Genomic DNA, 19,064 nt, shown 5'->3' on the forward strand with positions numbered 1-19,064 from the left:
AAAAACTGGGGGACGGAGGTTGCAGTGAGCTGAGATCGCACCACTGTATTCCAGCCTGGGTAAGAGGAGCGAAACTCCATCCCCCCCTCAAAAAAAAAAACCCCATAAATTTGTTATCTTATAGATCTGGAGGTCAAAAGTCTGAAACTGGGCCTTACAGAGCTAAAATCTAGATGCGGCAGGGCTGCATTCCTTCCTTCCGAGAGCACTAGAGGAGAATATGTCTCCTTGCATGTTCAGCTTCTCGAGGCCACCTGCCTTCCTTGGCTCACAGTCCCTTCCTCGTCTTCAAAGCCGCTGAAAGCGCTGGCATCACTCCAGGCTCTGCTTGCATCTTCACAGCTCTGGTTCCAGCACTCTTGCCTCCCTCTTTCCCTTATAAGGCTTCCAGGGGTTACATGAGGTCCACCGGATAACCCAGGGCACTCTCCCCATCTCAAGATCCTTAATTTAATCAAACCCACAAAGCTCCTTTGGTCATTAAAATATTTCCAGGTTCTGGGGACGAGGACATGAACATCTTTTGAGCGCCACCGTTCTGTCCACCACACTTGGCTAAGCATGCACCAGGCATCACTGAAGCCTCAAAACCACTTTAAGTAGAAGGGTCTGTTATGACTCCAGTTTCACAGATGGGGAAACTGAGGCTCAGACAGGTTAAATCAATAGCTTACATGGCACACAAGCTAATAACTAGCAGAGTACTTCGGACCCAACTGCCTGACTGCAAAGCACTGCCCAATACCACCACTGTTCTCAACTCCTTTCCTTCCATCCCTGAGTCAAACTCAACATCTTTACTTCTCCCACAATATTAAGCACAGCTCCTAAATCTGGTAGGATGGAGATGCTTGTATTTTAAATGAATGATTCCTACTGCATATATAACTATTTTTACTCTAAACATGCACAGGCACTCCCTGACATTTCTTCTTCATATATAAAAAAAACTCCTGGCTAGGAGCAGTGGCTCACGCCTATAATCCCAGCACTGTGGGAGGTGGAGGCGGGAGAATCACTTGAGGCCACGAGTTCAAGACCAGCCTGGCCAACATAGCAAAACCCTGTCTCTACCAAAAATACAAAAAGTTAGCTGGCTGTGGTGACACACACCTTGATAGTCGCAGCTACTCAGAAGGCATGAGAATTACTTGAACCTGAGAGGTGGAGGTTGCAGTGAGTTGAGATGAGCCACTATACACCAGCCTGGGCAGGTGACAGAGTGAGACTCTGTCTCAAGAGAAAAAACAACAGGCTGGGCACGGAGGCTCACACCTGTAATCTCAGCACTTTGGGAAGCCAAGGCAGGCAGATCACTTGAGGCCAGGAGTTCGAGACCAGCATGACCAATATGGTAAAACTCTTTTTCTACTAAAAATATAAAAATTCTCCAGGCATGGCCGGGTACAGTGGTTCACACCTGTAATCCCAGCACTTTGGGAGGCTGAGGCGGATGGATCACCTGAGGTCAGGAGTTCGAGACCAGACTGGCCAACATGGAGAAATCTCGTCTCTACTAAAAATACAAAAAGTAGCTGGACGTAGTGGTGCACACCTGTAGTCCCAGCTACTTGGGAGGCTGAGGCAGGAGAATCTCTTAAACCCAGGAGGTGGAGTTGCAGTGAGCCGAGATTGCACCATTGCACTCCAGCCTGGCCAACAAGTGAAACTCCGTCTCAAAAAATAAAAAAATAAAAATAAAAAAATTAGTCAGGCGTGGTGGTATGCACCTGCAATCCCAGCTACTCAGGAGGCTGGGTGACACAGCGAGACTCCATCTCAAAAAAAAAAAAGTAAAAAAATACTTTTAAAAATTCTGATAAAAATGTTTATACATAGAGGCTGTGGGTGGTGGCTCATGCCTGTAATCCCAACACTTTGGGAGGCCGAGGCAGGTGGCTCACTTGAGCCAGGAGTTCAAGACCAACCTAGGCAACACGGTGAAACCCTGTCTCTACTAAAAACAGAAAAATTAGTTGGGCATGGTGGCATGCGCGTATAGTCCCAGTTACTCAGGAGGCTGAGGCAGAAGAATCACTTGAACCTGGAAGGCAGAAGTTGCAGCGAGCCGAGATCATGCCACTGCACTCCAGCCTGGGCGATAGAGCGGACTCCATCAGAAAAAAAAAAAAAAAAAAAAAAAAAGTGGCTGGGCACAGTGGCTCACGCCTGTAATCCCAGCACTCTGGGAGGCCGAAGAGGGTGGATCATGAGGTCAGGAGTTCAAGACCAGCCTGGCCAAGATGTTGAAACCCCTTCTCTATTAAAAATACAAAAATTAGCCAGGCATGGTGGCGGGTGCCTGTAATCCCAGCTACTTGGGAGAGTGAGGCAGAAGAATTGCTTGAACACAGGAAGTGGAGGTTGCAGTGAGCCGAGATTGCACCACTGCACTCCAGCCTGGGCAACAGAGCAAGACTCAATCTCGAAAAAAAAAAAAAAGTTTATATACACACAGAAACAACCCAATAAATGTCTATCAATTGATGAATGGATAAACATTGTACAATATATTTATGGAATATCATTCAGCTATTAAAAAACAATGAAGTTGTGATATATGCCACAACATGGATGAACCTCAGAAACATTATGCAAAGTGTAACAAGGTTAAGTGTAAAAGACCACATATACATTTATAAGTCCAGAATAAGCAAATCCAGAGAAGCAGAAAGTAGATCAGTGGTTGCCAAGGGCAACAATGGGGAGAGAATAAGAAGTGACTGCTAATGGTTATGTGGTTTCTTTTTGGAGTGATGAAAATATTCTGAATTAGAGAATGGAGATGGTTGAAGAACATTGTCAATAAGCTGGAAAAAAAAAAAACCCTGAAATGTGCACTTTATTTATTTATTTTTGCTTTTTGTTGAGACAGAGTCTCGCTCTGTTGCCTAGGCTGGAGTGCAGCAGTGCGATCTCAGCTCACTGCAACCTCTGCCTTCCGGTTCAAGGGATTCTCTTGCCTCAGTCTCCCGAATAGCTGGGACTACAGGCACGCACCACCACCCCCGGCTACTTTTTGTATTTTCAGTAGAGATGGAGTTTCATCATGTTGGCCAGGCTGGTCTTGAACCCCTGACCTCAAGCAATCCACCTGTCTCAGCCTCCCAAAGTGCTGGGATTATACAGGTGTGAGCCACCACATCTGGCTGAAATGTGCACTTTAAATGGTTAAAACAGTAAATTTTATGTGAATTTTATCTCAAAATAAGAGATGAGTGCTCAGTATGTATCAGCTGTGAGGATAAGGACACAAGATGATTATCATCTGTGGCCTGGGTTCGTGTGCATGCACCTTTCTCAGGGAGACACGGTTCATGATATGAACTGTTCCTGAAACAAACATGGCACAGGAGGGCAAAGTTCCTGAGAGATATATTGCTAAAAAATTGTTCCACGTTGATGAAATGCAATCTTTTTTTTTTTTTTTTTTTTTGAGACAGAGTCTTGCTTTGTCACCCAGGCTACAGTACAGTGGCACGATCTCGGCTCTCTGCAACCTCCACCTCCTGGGTTCAAACAATTCTCCTGCCTCAGCCTCCCGAGTAGCTGGGATTACAGGCGCCCGTCACCGGACCTGTCTAACTTTTACATTTTTAGTAGAGACAGGGTTCCACCATCTTAGCCAGGTTGGTCTTGAACTCCTGACCTTGTGATCCACCCGCCTCAGCCTTCCAAAGTGCTGAGATTACAGGCGTGAGCCACTGCACCCAGCCAATAAATGCAATCTTATGCATCATTTAAAAGGATGAGGTAGGCCGCACACGGTGGCTGACACCTGTAATCCCAGCACTTTGGGAGGCCAAGGCAGGAGGATCACTTGAGGTCAGGAAGTCAAGACCAGCCTGGCCAACACAGGGAAACCTCATCTCTACCAAAAATACAAAAAGTAGCCAAGCCTGGTGGCATGTGCACCACTGCACTCCAGCCTGGGCGACAGAGCAAGATTCTGTCTCAAAATAAATGAATGAATGAATGAATGAATGAATGAATGAATGAATGAATGAGGTAGAAATTTATGCAGTGTGCATCTCCAAAATACACTGTTACTTGAAAAACACACACAAGGGAACAGTGTATATACCATGCATTTTTTAAAACGGGATGGAGGGGGTAGGTATATATGCTTGTATGTGTACAGAATGACCCAGGAAGACCACCCAAAAAAACTGCTAATGCTGGTTGCATCAGGAGAGAAGAATGAGGGAGCAGGAGTTGGAAAGGAAGCAGGGAGGGATGGAAAGGGTGAGGGGAGATTTTCTTTTTAGTGTATACCCTTTTGCCCCTTTTGAATTTCACACTATATGCATATAATACCCATTCAGAAAGCAAATATAATAAAATCACAATGGCCAGGTCTTGTGGTTCTCTCTGTAATCCCTGTAATCCCAGCTATGCAGGAAGCTGCCTTAAAAAAGCTCAAAAAAAAAAAAAAAAAAAACAAATTAGTTGGGTGTGGTGGTGTGCACCTATAGTCCTAGCTACTCAGGAGGCCAAGTTGGGGGATCACTTGAGATCAACAGTTCAAGACCAGCCTTGGCAACATAGTGAGACTCCATTTAAAAAAAAAAATCGGCCGGGCGCGGTGGCTCAAACCTGTAATCCCAGCACTTTGGGAGGCTGAGACGGGCGGATCACGAGGTCAGGAGATCGAGACCATCCTGGCTAACACGGTGAAACCCCGTCTCTATTAAGAAATACAAAAAAGGCCAGGCGCGGTGGCTCAAGCCTGTAATCCCAGCACTTTGGGAGGCCGAGACGGGCGGATCACGAGGTCAGGAGATCGAGACCATCCTGGCTAACACGGTGAAATCCCGTCTCTACTAAAAAAATACAAAAAACTAGCCGGGCGAGGTGGCGGGCGCCTGTAGTCCCAGCTACACGGGAGGCTGAGGCAGGAGAATGGCGTCAACCCGGGAGGCGGAGCTTGCAGTGAGCTGAGATCCGGCCACTGCACTCCAGCCTGGGCGACAGAGCCAGACTCCGTCTCAAAAAAAAAAAAAAAAAGAAATACAAAAAACTAGCCGGGCGAGGTGGCGGGCGCCTGTAGTCCCAGCTACTCGGGAGGCTGAGGCCGGAGAATGGCGTAAACCCGGGAGGCGGAGCCTGCAGTGAGCTGAGATCCGGCCACTGCACTCCAGCCTGGGTGACAGAGCGAGACTCCGTCTCAAAAAACTGAAAAAAAAAAAAGAAAAAAAAAATCAAATATAAATAAATAAAACCACAATGTTATCTCAATACAACCAAATACTATACAGAAATGACAATAGGCCAGGCGCAGTGGCTCATGTCTGTAATCCCAAGGATTTAAGAAGCTGAGGCAGGAGGAATGCTTGAGCCCAGGAGTTCAAGACCAGCCTAGACAATACAGTGAGACCCCATCTCTGCAAAAAAAGACAAAAATTAGCCTGGAGAAGTGGCACATGCCTGTCGTCCCAGCTATTCAGGAGGCTAAGGTGGGAGGACCGCTTGAGCCCGGGAGGTTGAGCCTGCAGTGAGCTGAGATGGTGACACTGCACTCCAGCCTAGGTGACAGAGTGAGCCCCTATCTCAAAAAAAAAAAAAAAAGACAATAGGAGTTGGGCACGGTGCCTCATGCCTGTAATCCCAGCGCTTTGGGAGGCTGAGGCAGGTGGATCACCAGAGGTCAGGAGTTCTAGACCAGCCTGACCAACATGGTGAACACCTGTCTCTACTAAACACAAAAAATTAGCCGGGCGTGGTGCTGCATGCCTGTAATCCCAGCTACTTGGGAGGCTGAGGCAAGATAATCACTTGAACCTGGGAGGCAGAGGTTGCAGTGAGCTGAGATTGTGCCATTGCACTCCAGCCAGGACAACAAGAGTGAAACTCCATCTCAGAGAGAGAAAAAACAAACAAACAAACAAACAAAAATCACAATAAACCATCTGCAGCTACACTCAACGACATAGATGAAATGAACAAACATAACAAGGGAACCCAGACAAGAAAAGTTTATACCACACGATTCCATTTTGTATGCAATTCAAAATCAGGCAAAATGAATCCATGCTGTTAACAATCAGGACAGTGGTCACCCTTGCAGGGGTACTGACAGGAAGAACCTGAGGGAACTGCTGGGGGCTAGGCATGTTCTGTGGCTCTGCGCTGCATCTGGGTGTGGAGTAGACAGGGCTGCAGTTTGCGAAGAGTCACTGAGCTCTATGCTTACTTACACCTTCACTTCACTCTATGTATGTTACACGTCAAAAAACAGTAAAAACAAATTTAAAACACCACAGTGGCAAACTGAATGACTAGAAAACCAATGACAATCAAAAATGACCATAGGCCCTACTGCTGATGAACATTTCTTCTAAAAATGACACACCTCCAGTGACACACAGGAGTTATATCTGGGTCTTATCCAAGCCACCCCTCCAGACCAGGAGTAGTTAGCAAAGAGGTTGGCATTTCCCTCTGGGAGCAGGTGATGAGCTGGCAACAGAGCCTTCTGTGGCTACTGCAAACAATCAGGTGTGTGCGGCTGTCATAAGCAGATGGCTAAGCCCCATGTGGTAAGATCCAGATGTTGCATAATAATGATTAGAGGAGAAAATGCAGGGTAGTAGAAGAACCCACAGATGTGGCCAGGTGCAGTGGCTCATGCCTGTAATGCCAGCACTTTGGGAGGCCAAGGCAGGAGGACTGCTTGAGCCCACGAGTCCGAGACCAGCCTGGGCAACACAGTGAGATCCCATCTCTACGAAAAATTTTTTAAATTAGCTGGGCCTGGTGGCACGCACCTGTAGTCCCAGCTATTCATGAGGCTGAGGTGGGAGGATTGCCTGAGCCCAGGAGGTTGAGGCTACAGTGAGCCATGACTTTGCAACTGCACTCCAACCTGGGCAAGAGAGTGAGACCTGTCTCAAAACATAACAAAACAACCCAGAGATAAGGCTGCTGCCTTGGTGGCCAGAAATTTCTGCCTTATCAGTTATGTCAAAATAATCAAAATTAGCATTTGATGAATCCAGAGTAACCCCATATATTAGTCATTGACAGATGCAAGCAGTCATTCTAAAGAGTCTCTGACGTGGAATAAGTTAACAAAATAACTGTTGCAATGCTGGTCTCCCACTCCTGTGTGTGGCCCCTGCAGTTGATGGTCAACATGGAGCCAGCAGGATCCTGTGAAGGCCTAAGGCAGATACTGTACCTCCTGTGCTCGGAGCCCTCCAGTGGCTCCTATCTCACCCGGAGTAAAAGCTCAAGACTTTTCAATGGCTTTCCAGGCCTTAAGTGGTTTTTTAGGGGCTCCCAGTCCCACCATGTTACCTCATCTCCTACCTCTCTCCCCCTGGCTGACTCCACCCCAGCCACACTGGCCTCTTTGCTGTCACAAGCCAGCTTCAGAGTCTTTTCCCTAGATATATACATAGCTCATGTTGCTCAAATGTCCCCTTTCCAGGGAGGCCTTCCCGGATCCTATCATTGAAATAAAAATCCTTGCCATGCTCCAGCTCCAGCTGGGGCACTCTCATTCCCCTTCCTTAAGTTCCTCCATAGCACTCATCATCCAACATATGTTTTACTGACTCATTTTTCAGTCTTTCCCTACTAATGTGAAAGCTCCACAAGACTGAATTTCTTTTGTTTTTAAGAGACAGCATCTCGCTCTGTTGCCCAGGCTGGAGTGCAGTGGTGCCACCATAGCTCACTACAGCCTTGATCTTCCAGGCTCAAGTGATCCTCTCGCCTCAGCCTCCGGGGTAGCTGGGACCACAGGCATGGGCCACCACGCTTGATAAATTTTTGTATTTTTAGTAGAGATGAGGTTTCCCTGTGTTGCCCAAGCTGATCTCGAACTGCTGGGCTCAATGACCCTTCACCTTGGCCTCCCAAAGTGCTGGGATTATAGGCGTGAGCTGCTGTGCCCCACTGAGAGTGAATATTTGTCTTCTGCTGTGTACTGCTATATTAAAACAGTGCTTGGCCTACAGAAAGCACTTAATAAATACTTGACTAAATAAATGAGTGAATGAACAAATAAATCCACCATCTACCCCCGAGTGTATAGGTTCTTTCCCTGCACTGACAACTTCCACATTCTGTCTCCAGCTCCACATGTGATCCCTAACTGCCTCCTGGATGCCACCCCTTGACTATCCCAAAGTCCCATCAAACCTGGACATCCCAACTGAAACACATCACCTTCCCAAGCTGCTCCCTCTGGGGTCTACCATGTTGGTGACAGCTGCAATACTCCCTCAGTCTCTCCCAGGCCAGGGACACATTCTGTCTCTTCTGCCTCCAGTCACGCTGTTTCCACAGCAACTGGGGTAACAGAATGAAATGTGATTTCGCTGGACTCACCTGATCATAAGAGAGCCCAGCGGAATCATCACCCAGTAAGTAATAAAAACACGAATCCCTCCCTCTACACAAACACCTACTTGTTGACAGAGCACTTGTACAGACATTATGTCACCGAATTTTCACAACTCCGGCTTGGATGTCATTATTCCCAGACATGAGAAAACAGGTTAGAGAAATGAAACAATTTGCTTGAGGTCACCGAGTAAGAGGAAGAGCTGGGGGCTTGCATCTAGGTCCTAAGACTAAAACTGTCAGCAACCTGTTTTAGTACAGCAACCTGTACCTATCACAGTTTAAAAGACTGAGGTCGGGTACAGTGGCTCACGCCTGTAATCTCAACATTTTGGGAGGCCAAGGTGGGTGGATCACTTAAATTAGCATTTGGTGCTAATTTGCCTTGAACTCCCGAGGTCAGGAGTTCAAGACCAGCCTAGCCAACATGGCGAAACCCAGTCTCTACTATAAATACAAAAATTAGCCAGGCATGGTGGCACATGCCTGTAAATTCCAGCTACTCAGAAGGCTGAGGCATGAGAATCACTTGAACCTGGGAAGTGGAGGCCATTAGTTGACAGGTGCTAAACATTGACATCAATTGGGATGGACTAGATGATGTTACAGTAACAAAGGAGTCCCTAATCTCAGTGGTTTGAAACCACAAAGTTGTATTAACTTACACTGTAATAATGCTGTGTAACAAATCATCCTAAAACTGAGACTTTTTTTTTTTTTTTTTTGAGACAGAGTCTCACTCTGTCTCCCAGGCTGGAGTGCAGTGAAACCATCACAGTTCACTGCAGCCTCAACCTTATGGGCTCAATTGATCCTCCCCACTCAGCCTCCCTAGTAGCTGGGACTACAGGCATGCACCACCACGCCCAGCTATTTCTCGTATTTTTTTGTAGAGATAGGGTTTCCCCATGTTACCCAGGCTGGACTCAAACTCCTGGGTTCAAGCGATCCACCCACCTCAACCTCCCAACATGAAAACTGAGACTTACACCAACAAGCATTCTTCTAAGAGTTCATGGGATGGCTGCTTTGGCTGCAGTTTGGAAGGATTCAGGTCTCTTCCATGAGATTTCAGTTTTCTGGGATTAGCAGTAACCTGACAAATGTTCTCATGGCAGATCATGGGAGCACAAAACCCAAGTGCATTTAAGGCCCTTGCTGAAGTTAGATGTGCTGAAATTCCATTAAGTAAATCATATGGTCAAACCCATCAGTGGAGCAGGGAAATATACTCCCCCTCCAGCGGGAGGGAGAGGAGTGGATATTTGCTGAATGACTGCCCATTCTCAAAAGGTTAATTTTTCCTTCACCCTAGCACTATCCAGAGGGTGTTCTGCTCCTTATAGTCATAAACCAGCCCCCAGGCCAGGAACGATGGCTCACACCTGTCATCCCAGCACTTTGGGAGGCTGAAGCAGGAGAACTGCTTGAGTCCAGGAGTTTGAGACCAGCCTGGAAACATGGTAGAAACCCTGTCTCTAAAAAAAAAAAAAAAAAAAAAACTAGCCAGGCATGTTGGTGCACACCTGCAGTACCAGCTACTCAGGAGGCTGAGGCAGGAGGATCGCTTGAGCCCAGGAGGTAGAGGCTGCAGTGAACCAAGCCAAGATCATGCCACTGCACTATAGCCTGGGAACAGAGTGAGACTCTGTCTCAATAGATAAATAAAAGACTGACTGTCAGGCAAGTTGTATAACTTATTTGGGCCTCAGTTTCCTCATCTGTAAAAGTGGGGATAACAGAGCTTGCCTCTTGGGGTTTATGAGGACTCAATGAGCTAATCTATGTGAGTGAGGTGTGTAGAGCAGTGCCTGGCAGGTAATGTTGAATAATGTTAGCTCTCATTACTATTCTTTTATTTTTTATATTTTGGGGGTCTCGCTGTGGTGCCCAGGCTGGAGTGCAGTGGCGCAATCTCAGCTCACTACTGCCTCCATCTCCTGGGCTCAAGCAATTCTCTCACCTCAGACTCCCCAGTAGCTGGGATTACAGGTGCACACCACCATGCTCAGCTAATTTATAAAATTTTGGTAGAGATGACATCTCACTATATTGCCCAGGCTGGTCTCAAACTCCTGGGCTCATGCGATCCTCCAGCTTCGGCCTCCCAAAGTGCTGGGATTACAGGTGTGAACCACCACACCTGGCCTATTATTCTTTAAAAAAAAAAAAAAAAAAAGTATTTATTTTAATAAAAATAGAGACAGGGTCTTGATATGTTGCCCAGGCTGGTCTGGAACTCCTGAGCTCAAGCAATCCTCCCATCTCAGCCTCTGAAAGTGCTGGGATTACAGGCATGAGCCACAGCATCCAGCCAGTTTCCCCTTCTTTAAAGTGGAGTTGATTGGCTTAGATGACCTTCCTGGACACCTTCCAGCCCCGAGCCCACTGGCTGCAGGAGGCAGGGTACATGGCAATGATTCATTTTGTTCCAGCTGAGGAAAGTGAAACCCAGAAAGTAGAAGCCACCAGCCCAGGACCACACACTGATTCCTATGGTCATCCTGGACCTCATCCTTGGGTCTCCTTTGCTCTCTGCTGAGGGGCACAGGGATTATGCCGCCCATTTTCCAAGTAAGGAAGCTGAGGCCCAGCAAAGAAAGTGACTCAACCCATTGCCAGTTGGTTCAGGAGCAGAATCTGGTACCCCGGACTCCAGACTCCTAGTGAGGAGGAGGTGGGGTGGCAGGATCACCTGTAGAACCACAGAGATGGTCTTCTCGCCTGCCTTGGCTGCCCGCCATTTTCGGTAAGTGTCTGCCTTGAGAAGATTTTCTGCACAGTGGGTCTGGAAACAACAGTGGGAGAGGAGAATTAGAGCACAGAAATGACAGCTAGGCCTCCAGCTCTCAGTTGATTCCTTCGAGTCCTCCCAAGGCCTCTACGATCCTCCAGACTTAAGCTCTCCCGTTAATCCCCCCACACTCTGCCTGGAGTTTCCCTTACAACACTTTCCCGTGGAAGTTCACCTATGGGCTCTCCAAGAAAGCTTTCCTTATTCCTCCTTTTCTCTCCGGAAGTTCGTTCCCTAGACGCCGGAACGTCCCTAATTCAACATCTCTCCACAATTCACTTTTAGTCTCCTGGAAATCCCCCCATGACTCTCCTTAGACTTCCAAGAAGAACCCCAAGAGTTCTTTTAAGAGTTGTCCTCATTAATTCCCTCACGTCTTCCAACCTCCCCCATGCAGGTCCCTCACCGAGTCCTGGCTGCTGCAGGACACGACATGGCGGAGGCGGATCTCCGGCATGTCAACGTCGTGGGCTTCGCCTGGCCAGAAGGATGAGGTAGGGTCTGGGGTCCGAGAGGCACGGAGGGTGGGAGGGGGTGGGGTGCGCCCTGCGCGGGCTGAAGTGCGCAAGCGCGCGAGGCTTGGGCCTTTCAAACCCCGGCGCGCCCGCGCTGGCGTCGACACTGCGCAAGCCCAGTCGCGCCTCTCCACAGCGGGAAGAGCGCTGCGTTCCTTAGCAACGAGCGTTTCCTCCAGCCCCGCCTCCCTCTGCCACACACCCCCGCTCTAGCCCCGCCTCCCGATGACGTCCGCACCTTGCTTTCTAGGCGCCTAGCAACAGAAGCGACCTCCGGGATTGGTGTCTAGAAGAAATTCGCCATTCTCATTGGACGATGCAGTCACCGCTCACACTGGAGCCTAGAAAGCAAATCTTTTTGCTGTATTATTATTATTTATTTTATTATTTTTTAAAATTTTTTGTTGAGACAGGGTCTTGCTCTCTCACCCAGGATGGAGTGCAGTGGCAGGATCTCGGCTTTCTGCAACCTCTGTCTCCTGGGGCCAAGGGATCCCCCCACTTCAGCCTCCTAAGTAGCTGGGATTACAGGCACTCGCCACCACATTCGGCTGATTTTTGTATTTTTTGTGGAAACACGGGGTGAGGGGGCGGCGGGTCTTGCTATCTTGCCCAGACTGGTCTCGAACTCCTGAGCTCAAGCGATCCACCTGCCTCGGCCTCTCAAAGTGCTGGAACTACAGGCGTGAGCCACCGCACTGGGCTAGGACAGCAAATCTGAGTGAATTTTCGTAGTTTCCTAGGAAACCTGGATTCTACGCAACAGGATGTCCTCAAACGGCTCAGGAGGCTGCACTCTTCACTCTGTCCCCCTGCCCCACCCCACCCCCACACACACACATACACATACACACACGCGCGCGCGCGAAAAAAAAAATATCAGATCTGTCTCAGCCTTATGCCTGAGGCCAAAAGAGAAGGGTTCAGCGTCCTAAATATAACGCAAAGTATGTGCCCAACCCCCACCCCCCCATACACACACCCCTATCCTGGAGTTTGTCCAAAAAAGCCTCAGTTTCCCAATATGTAGACTGTGGGCATCTGTCTTTTACTACGCCCGCCTATGGCTGCTGACAGGCATCCCCTCTGTTCATTCGGTCCCTTGGAGAGCCAAGGGTGCAGCCCAGGGTGGGGTCGCAGCTGGAGACAGCCCAAACATACAAGGAGTGTGAGCCAAGCACATGAGGAGAAGGGAAGGGAGACAAGGCACCCCGCACCCACAGGACCAGCCTGGACATGCTGGGTGCTCCCAGGTGGGGCCCTATCCACACTGGGTGCTTCCTTGGGAGGAGAAGGAAAGAGAGAGAAGGAGAGGGCATCCCAGTTCTTGCAGCCACTGGGAATCAAGTGACCCAACTCTGGCTTGGTCTTCAAGCAAACAAACAAACAAAAATGGGCTGTGGGAAGGTGAGAAAACAGGGTAGTGACTTTCTGGGTTCTAATGGAAGAGGGGGCTGGAAGCCCAGACTCCTGGGGTATCCATGGAGGTGGGGGGCTGGGCACAAGATGCCCAGGTCACTTTGGATTCTGGTTCCGCCTTCCCAACCCAGAGGCCACAGAGGACTGCCCTGGGTTCTGACCTCAGCTATTTCTCCCCGCAGGGTGAATGTGGGTACGGACCCGCCCCTCCTCAGCTTCCTATAAAAGCTGGGGACCAGGTACTGCCGATACACACACCATGAGGCCCTCCAGGAGACAAGGGACCCTTCTGCTGGCCTTCGTGCTGCTCTGCACCCTCCTGGGTCTTGGTAAGTGACAAGGGACCTGGACTCTCTCTGGAACCTCAGGAAGAGAGAGGTCCCAGACAGGGAGAGAGAAAGAGAGAGAGAGCCTTCAGCAAGTCCTCAAGGTGAATGGGCAGACATTCTGGAAATTCAGATTTATGGAAGAGGTCAAGGGTAAAGGAAGAGAAAGCCTGGCGGTCCCAGAGAAGAAAAGCTTCTGTGATTGGGTCCCTGAGAGAGGGGCTTGGTGGGCTCTGAATCCTCCATCCTCCAGGAAGGATCCCAAATACATCTCAATTCTAGGAAATCAGATGACAGCATGGCTGGAAAGGGAAATCTTTAAAAATATAATTTTTTAAAAGAGGGAGAAAGTCTGGTATGGTGTCTCATGCCTGTAACCCCAGCATTTTAAGAGGCCGAGGCGGGTGGATCACTTGAGGTCAGGAGTTCGAGACCAGCCTGGCCAACATGGTGAAACCCTGTCTTTACTAAAAATGCAAAAAAAGTTAGCTGAGTGTGGTGGTGGGTGCCTGTAATCCTAGCTACTTGGGAGGCTGAGGTGGGAGGATTGCTTGAGCCCAGGAGGCAAAGGTTGCAGTGAGCCAAGATCGCACCACTGCACACCCCAGTCTGGGTGACAGAGCAAAACTCCATCTCAAAAAAATAAATTAATATAATATATATTTTTTAAAGAGGGAAAGAGATTTCTTTTCTCCTTAGACTAAGAAATTCAGGCCCCAGTCCCCTCCTCCCCTGCACACAGGAGTCCAGGCAAGCCTCACTTTCTCCAGGACCCAGGTATCTGGGCCCCTAGATTTCCCCTCCCTCAGGACCAAGAAGTTCAAGTCCTCTGCCCTCCTGGTCCTCACTCTCCCTCCTTGACCTGGGATGCAGTCCTCAGCCTCAGGGCCCCCTGCCTGAGCTCCCGCTGTCTACAAGACCTACGTGGTACCTTCAAGGAGGAGAATCCCACATTCAGGAACCAGCTGGACCTGAAGTTTCACAAAAGTCCATGGAAACCTCCACCACAACCCCTCCCTGCCCCTGAGCTTTCTCAGAGGACCCTGACATCCAAAATCCCCAGCCACGTAATTAGGCAAACAGGCTTCATGGTGGAGTCGCTTCCCGTCCCTGGAAGCAGCTTTGCTGGCATCACCACTGCTTCTTCGTCCTACTCTGGACAGTTCCTTGGGCAGCGGTCAACATCCTGACCGTGAAAAACCAGGGAGCTGCTGGTCCCTCCTCTCTCAGGACACAGAAGTCCTAAGTCAAAGTTGTGGTCCGAAGACCACACCACCCATGACTACAGCCTCGCCTTCTGTCTACACTGCAGGGTGCCCACTACGCTGCGAAATATGTAAGGCGCCCGGGAGCAGGTGCCATGGCCAAATGAGGACCTGCAGCAGCGACAAGGACACATGTGTGCTCCTGGTGGGGAAGGCTACCTCAAGTAAGATGATGTGGCCTGGGACCTGGTGGGGAGATGGGGTGTACCTTCAGGGTGGAAGAGACTACCATGCTGAGGGGGGATCATCATGGTTCTCAAGATGGGGGAGCGTGGGAAGAAATCAGTGGAGAGCAGGAAAGAGGGAAAGACCATCATGAGATGGAGGGAAGAGAAATAAATGGTGTGATGGAAATCATTATTGTCACGGGATTCTGAAAATGAGACTGTCCTAAAGAGAAGGAAAACGGGGGGAGGGGTGAGAGTTAATAGACTTTCTTAGGCAGAAGAGGGGTAAGGAAAGACATTGTGTGGGGGGGGCAGAGAAATAGTGAGAGGGGAAGAATCTAACTGGCAGGAGGTGGAGATGGTGGGGAGTGGATAGAGAAGGAAGAGGCTGGGCTGGGGTGGGAGAGTGTTAAAAGGAAGAGGTCATTCCTGGCAGCAGAGGGAGGAGAGATGATGTTGGAGTGTTGGAGTAGTGGGAGAGACAGAAAAGGGACCACCCCAAACAGGAGAGGGACGATAACCTCGAAGTATGGAACAAACCATTTTTTTTTCTTTTTTGAGACGGAGTCTCGCTCTGTCACCCAGGATGAAGTGCAGTGGCACGATCTCTGCTCACTGCAACCTCCACTTCCCGGGTTCAAGCAGTTCTCCTGCCTCAGCCTCCCAAGCAGCTGGAATTACAGGTGCGTGCCACCACGCCTGGCTAATTTTTGTTTTTAGTAGAGACGGGGTTTCGCCATGTTGGCCAGGCTGGTCTCCAACTCCTGACCTCAAGTGATCCTCCCGCCTCGGCCTCCCAAAGTGCTGGGATTACAGGCATGAGCCACCGTGCCTGGCTGAGCAAATCATCTTAAAGAGGAGAAGTAGAGACAGGGAGGGGGAGATGTGGATGAGCAAAATAAAAGGGAGGCCAGGCACGGTGGTTCACGCCTGTAATCCCAACACTTTGGGAGGTTGCGATGGGAGGATCGCTTAAGCCCAGGAGTTTGAGATCAGCCAGGACAACAAAAAGAGATCCCATCTCTACAGAAAAAAAAAAAGAAAAGAAAAAAATTAGTTGTGCAGGGTGGCACATGCCTGTAGTCCCAGCCACTTGGGAGGCTGAGACAGGAGGATCACTTGAGCTTGGGAGATCGAGGCTGCAGTAAGTTAAGTGCACACCACTGCGCTCCAGCCTGGGTGACAGAGGGAAACCTGTCTCAGAAAATAAAATGGAAGAGAGAAGATGGGCATGAGTTAAATGAAAGAGACCACCCCAGACCTGAAAAAGGATGGAGGAGAAAGGGAGCAATGGAAGAGACCAGTGGGGAACAGGGATGTTTATACAAAGCTGAAAGAGACTTTTAGTCACAGGAGGAGAGATGGTGAGGCCTGGTGAGGGAATGAAGGTGACTTCGGATGCAGGGAGAAACCACTGGTCGGGAGGGGCTGTGAAAGGAAAGTGAGATAGAAGATCACCCAGCCAGCGTTGGTGGGTTAGGGAAGAACCTGAAAGGCTTGAAGAGACCCCCACATCCCGACATAGAAGAGGAAAGGCACCCTGGGGAAGGGAGGAGAGGGAGCTGGGGGACCCCTCGATGGGGTGAAGGGGGAACCAGTGAATTGGGTAGGAAGAGACCACCACATGGTGGGGAGGGGGAAGGCCCGGGAGGCTGGAAGAACCCACCTTAAACATAGACCTGAAAATAGCTAAGAGGGGCAACAAGAGACCCTTGATGGGAGGTCTGAGGAGTGACCATGGCAGGATCTGAGAGAGGAGGATGCCTGTTGCTGGGACTGGGGTTCATTGAAAGAGACTACAGGGTGGGCGGGGGAGTGGCGGGGAGTTATGGAGGCTGGAAGAGACCATTTCAGGAAGGCATGGGGGTGGCCATAGGCGGCCTGAAATAGAGCAATCCTGGCAGGACAGGGAGAGATGGGTGGCCGTGGGTGGGGTGGGGTGGAAGGGACCACATCCGGCAGGCTGACGTTGGCAATGGGGAGCTGGAAGAGACCACCGAAGGCCGACTAGGGGCTATGGCAGCGGGAGGGAGGGCTACCTAAGAAACCACTCCAGGCCATGCATCAGACAGATTAGGCCGCATGGCTCTAGGGGGCTTGAAAGAGACCACCCTGGCCGGGAGGGAGCAATGGCTCCCGCCTGTAATCCCAGCACTTTGGGAGGCCCAGGTGGGGGGGATCACCTGAGGTCAGGAGTTCGAGACCAGCCTGGCCAACATGGTGAAACCCCGTCTCTGCTAAAAATACAAAAAAATAGCTGGGCATGGTGGCGGTCGCCTGTGATCGCAGCTACTCGGGAGGTGGAGGTTGCAGTGAGCGAGATCTCTCCATTGCACTCCAGCCTGGGCGACTCCGTCTAAAAAAAAGAAAAAAAAAGAAAGAAAAACAAGAAAGAGACCACCCCAGGAAGTTGTGGGGTTGGGGAGGCCTAGGGTTAGGTGAGACTTTGAGGCAGGGGTTGAGGCCAGGGAGTGGTCAGCCAGCACCGTCCCGCCTGTCCCCATCCCACAGACGGCAAGGAGTGGGTGCACACCTACAAGGGCTGCATGAGGTCCCAGGACTGCTACTCCGGCGTTGTATCCACCACCATGGGCCCCAAGGACTACATGGTAACCAGATCCTTCTGCTGCCAGAGCGACGGCTGCAACAGTGCCTTTTTGTCCGGTAAGAGCCCGTGGTGTGTGGTGTGTGCTCTGGGTCTCTACTGACCCTTGCTGTAGCTACTTGCCGGCTCTGAGCCTGTTTCCTTACCTGTAAAATGCAGTGTCTGTTAGCAACCCTGGTGTTCCCCGGGGTTGTTGGGAGGTTGGGGGAACGGTTTAAACATCCCTAATTCACCTTACACTTCATCCTCATCCTCAGTTCCCTTGACCGATCGTACTGAGAATGGCCTGATGTGCCCCGCCTGCACTGCAACCTTCAGGGACAAATGCATGGGGCCCATGACCCGCTGTACTGGCCAGGAAAACCGCTGCGTCTCCTTATCTGGACACGTGCAGGCTGGTGAGTGGTGCCTGGATCTCTCGAGAAGGAAACAGAACTAGAGGCCCAAACTTCTAGGTTCCATGAGAGGAGAGGATTCCAGAGAAGTGGGTGAGGATGTGTTCTGGGATTATGAGGAAGAAGGGGCTGAGGTCCCTGATTCCAGCCTGAAATCTCCCTTTCAGGTATCTTCAAACCCAGATTTGCCATGCGGGGCTGTGCTACAGAGAGTATGTGCTTCGCCAAGCCTGGTGCTGAACTGCCCACAGGCACCCATGTCCTCTTCCTCCACCATACAGAGTGCACTCACTCCCCCTGGAAAGCTATCTGAACCGAGGAAGATATACGTGGTGTGAAGTCCCCATTTGTCCTCAGCCTATAACTCCCCGTGTGCCTATAAAAAAGTTAATAGAGCAAGCCTGAGTCCTTGTGGTGTGATGTATCTTGAGGAGATAGAATGCAGGAAATAAAGGGTCTCAATCCTCATTTCAAATCCTCTCCTTTTGAGGAAGAGAGGGAAGGCCCTGCCTTCTTTCTTTCTTTTTTTTTTTTTTTTCAGACAGGGTCTCACTCTGTCACCCAGGCTGGAGTGCAGTGGTGCATTCAAGGCTCACTGCGGCCTCAACCTCCCGGGCTCAAGTGATTCTCCCACCTCAGCCTCCCTAGTAGCTGGGACTACAGGCATGCACCACCATGCCCGGTGATTCTCCCACCTTGTTCTCCCTAGTAGCTGGGACTACAAGCGTGCACCACCATGCCCTGCTAATTTTTTATTTTTTGTAGCAACAGGGTTTCACTATGTTTCCCAGGCTGGTCTTGAACTTCTGGGCTCAAGCGATCCTTGGCCTCCCAAAGTGCTGGGAGGACAAGGTGTGAGTCACCATTCCTGGAGGCCCTGCCTTTTATGAAGGGGTTACTCTTTGCCAGGTCCCTGTGCTGTGTTTTCCATGCTATACCTCATTTCATGATCATAACAACTCTGTGAGGTTGATATTATTAACCCCACTCTACAGATGAACAAACTGAGGCATAGATTGTGGGTGTCATTTGCTTGGGTCAAACAACTAGGGAGGATCAGAACCTTGATTTGAACCCAAGTCTGGTATACTTCAGAGTCCATGATCATCTCTCTCAATTAACTGCTTCCTCTTTTTGCCTCAATGTTCATGTCTGCAAAACGTAGATATTAATAGTTATAACCTCAAGGTTGTTGTAAGAGTCAAATGAAAGACAATTTAAAAAGC

At 49.7% G+C, this 19,064-nt stretch overlaps 2 protein-coding genes across 3 annotated transcripts in view; one reads left to right on the top strand and one right to left on the bottom strand.

Moving 5' to 3' along the window:
- The window catches only part of XRCC1 (X-ray repair cross complementing 1), a 35,226-nt gene extending 23,514 nt beyond the window's left edge, over window positions 1-11,712 (bottom strand). For both annotated transcript variants that reach the window (XM_045378789.3, XM_045378788.3), the window contains exons 1-2: window positions 11,553-11,712; window positions 11,048-11,140 (exon numbers count right to left, since the gene is read on the bottom strand). In XM_045378789.3, coding sequence (XP_045234724.2) covers window positions 11,048-11,140; window positions 11,553-11,603 — 144 coding nt within the window. In that variant the 5' untranslated portion in view covers window positions 11,604-11,712. The remainder of the gene's footprint in view (window positions 1-11,047; window positions 11,141-11,552) is intronic.
- A 1,618-nt stretch (window positions 11,713-13,330) lies between these two features.
- Window positions 13,331-18,237, top strand: PINLYP (phospholipase A2 inhibitor and LY6/PLAUR domain containing). Its single transcript, XM_005589447.5, has 5 exons — window positions 13,331-13,409; window positions 14,719-14,835; window positions 17,350-17,502; window positions 17,701-17,841; window positions 18,006-18,237. Exons 1-5 carry the CDS (start codon window positions 13,340-13,342, stop codon window positions 18,149-18,151), a joined length of 627 nt encoding a protein of 208 aa, XP_005589504.2. The 5' UTR covers window positions 13,331-13,339; the 3' UTR covers window positions 18,152-18,237.
- The last annotated feature ends 827 nt before the right edge of the window (window positions 18,238-19,064 follow it).

The sequence above is a fragment of the Macaca fascicularis genome, chromosome 19, assembly GCF_037993035.2.
Source record: "Macaca fascicularis isolate 582-1 chromosome 19, T2T-MFA8v1.1".
NCBI lineage: Eukaryota > Metazoa > Chordata > Mammalia > Primates > Cercopithecidae > Macaca > Macaca fascicularis.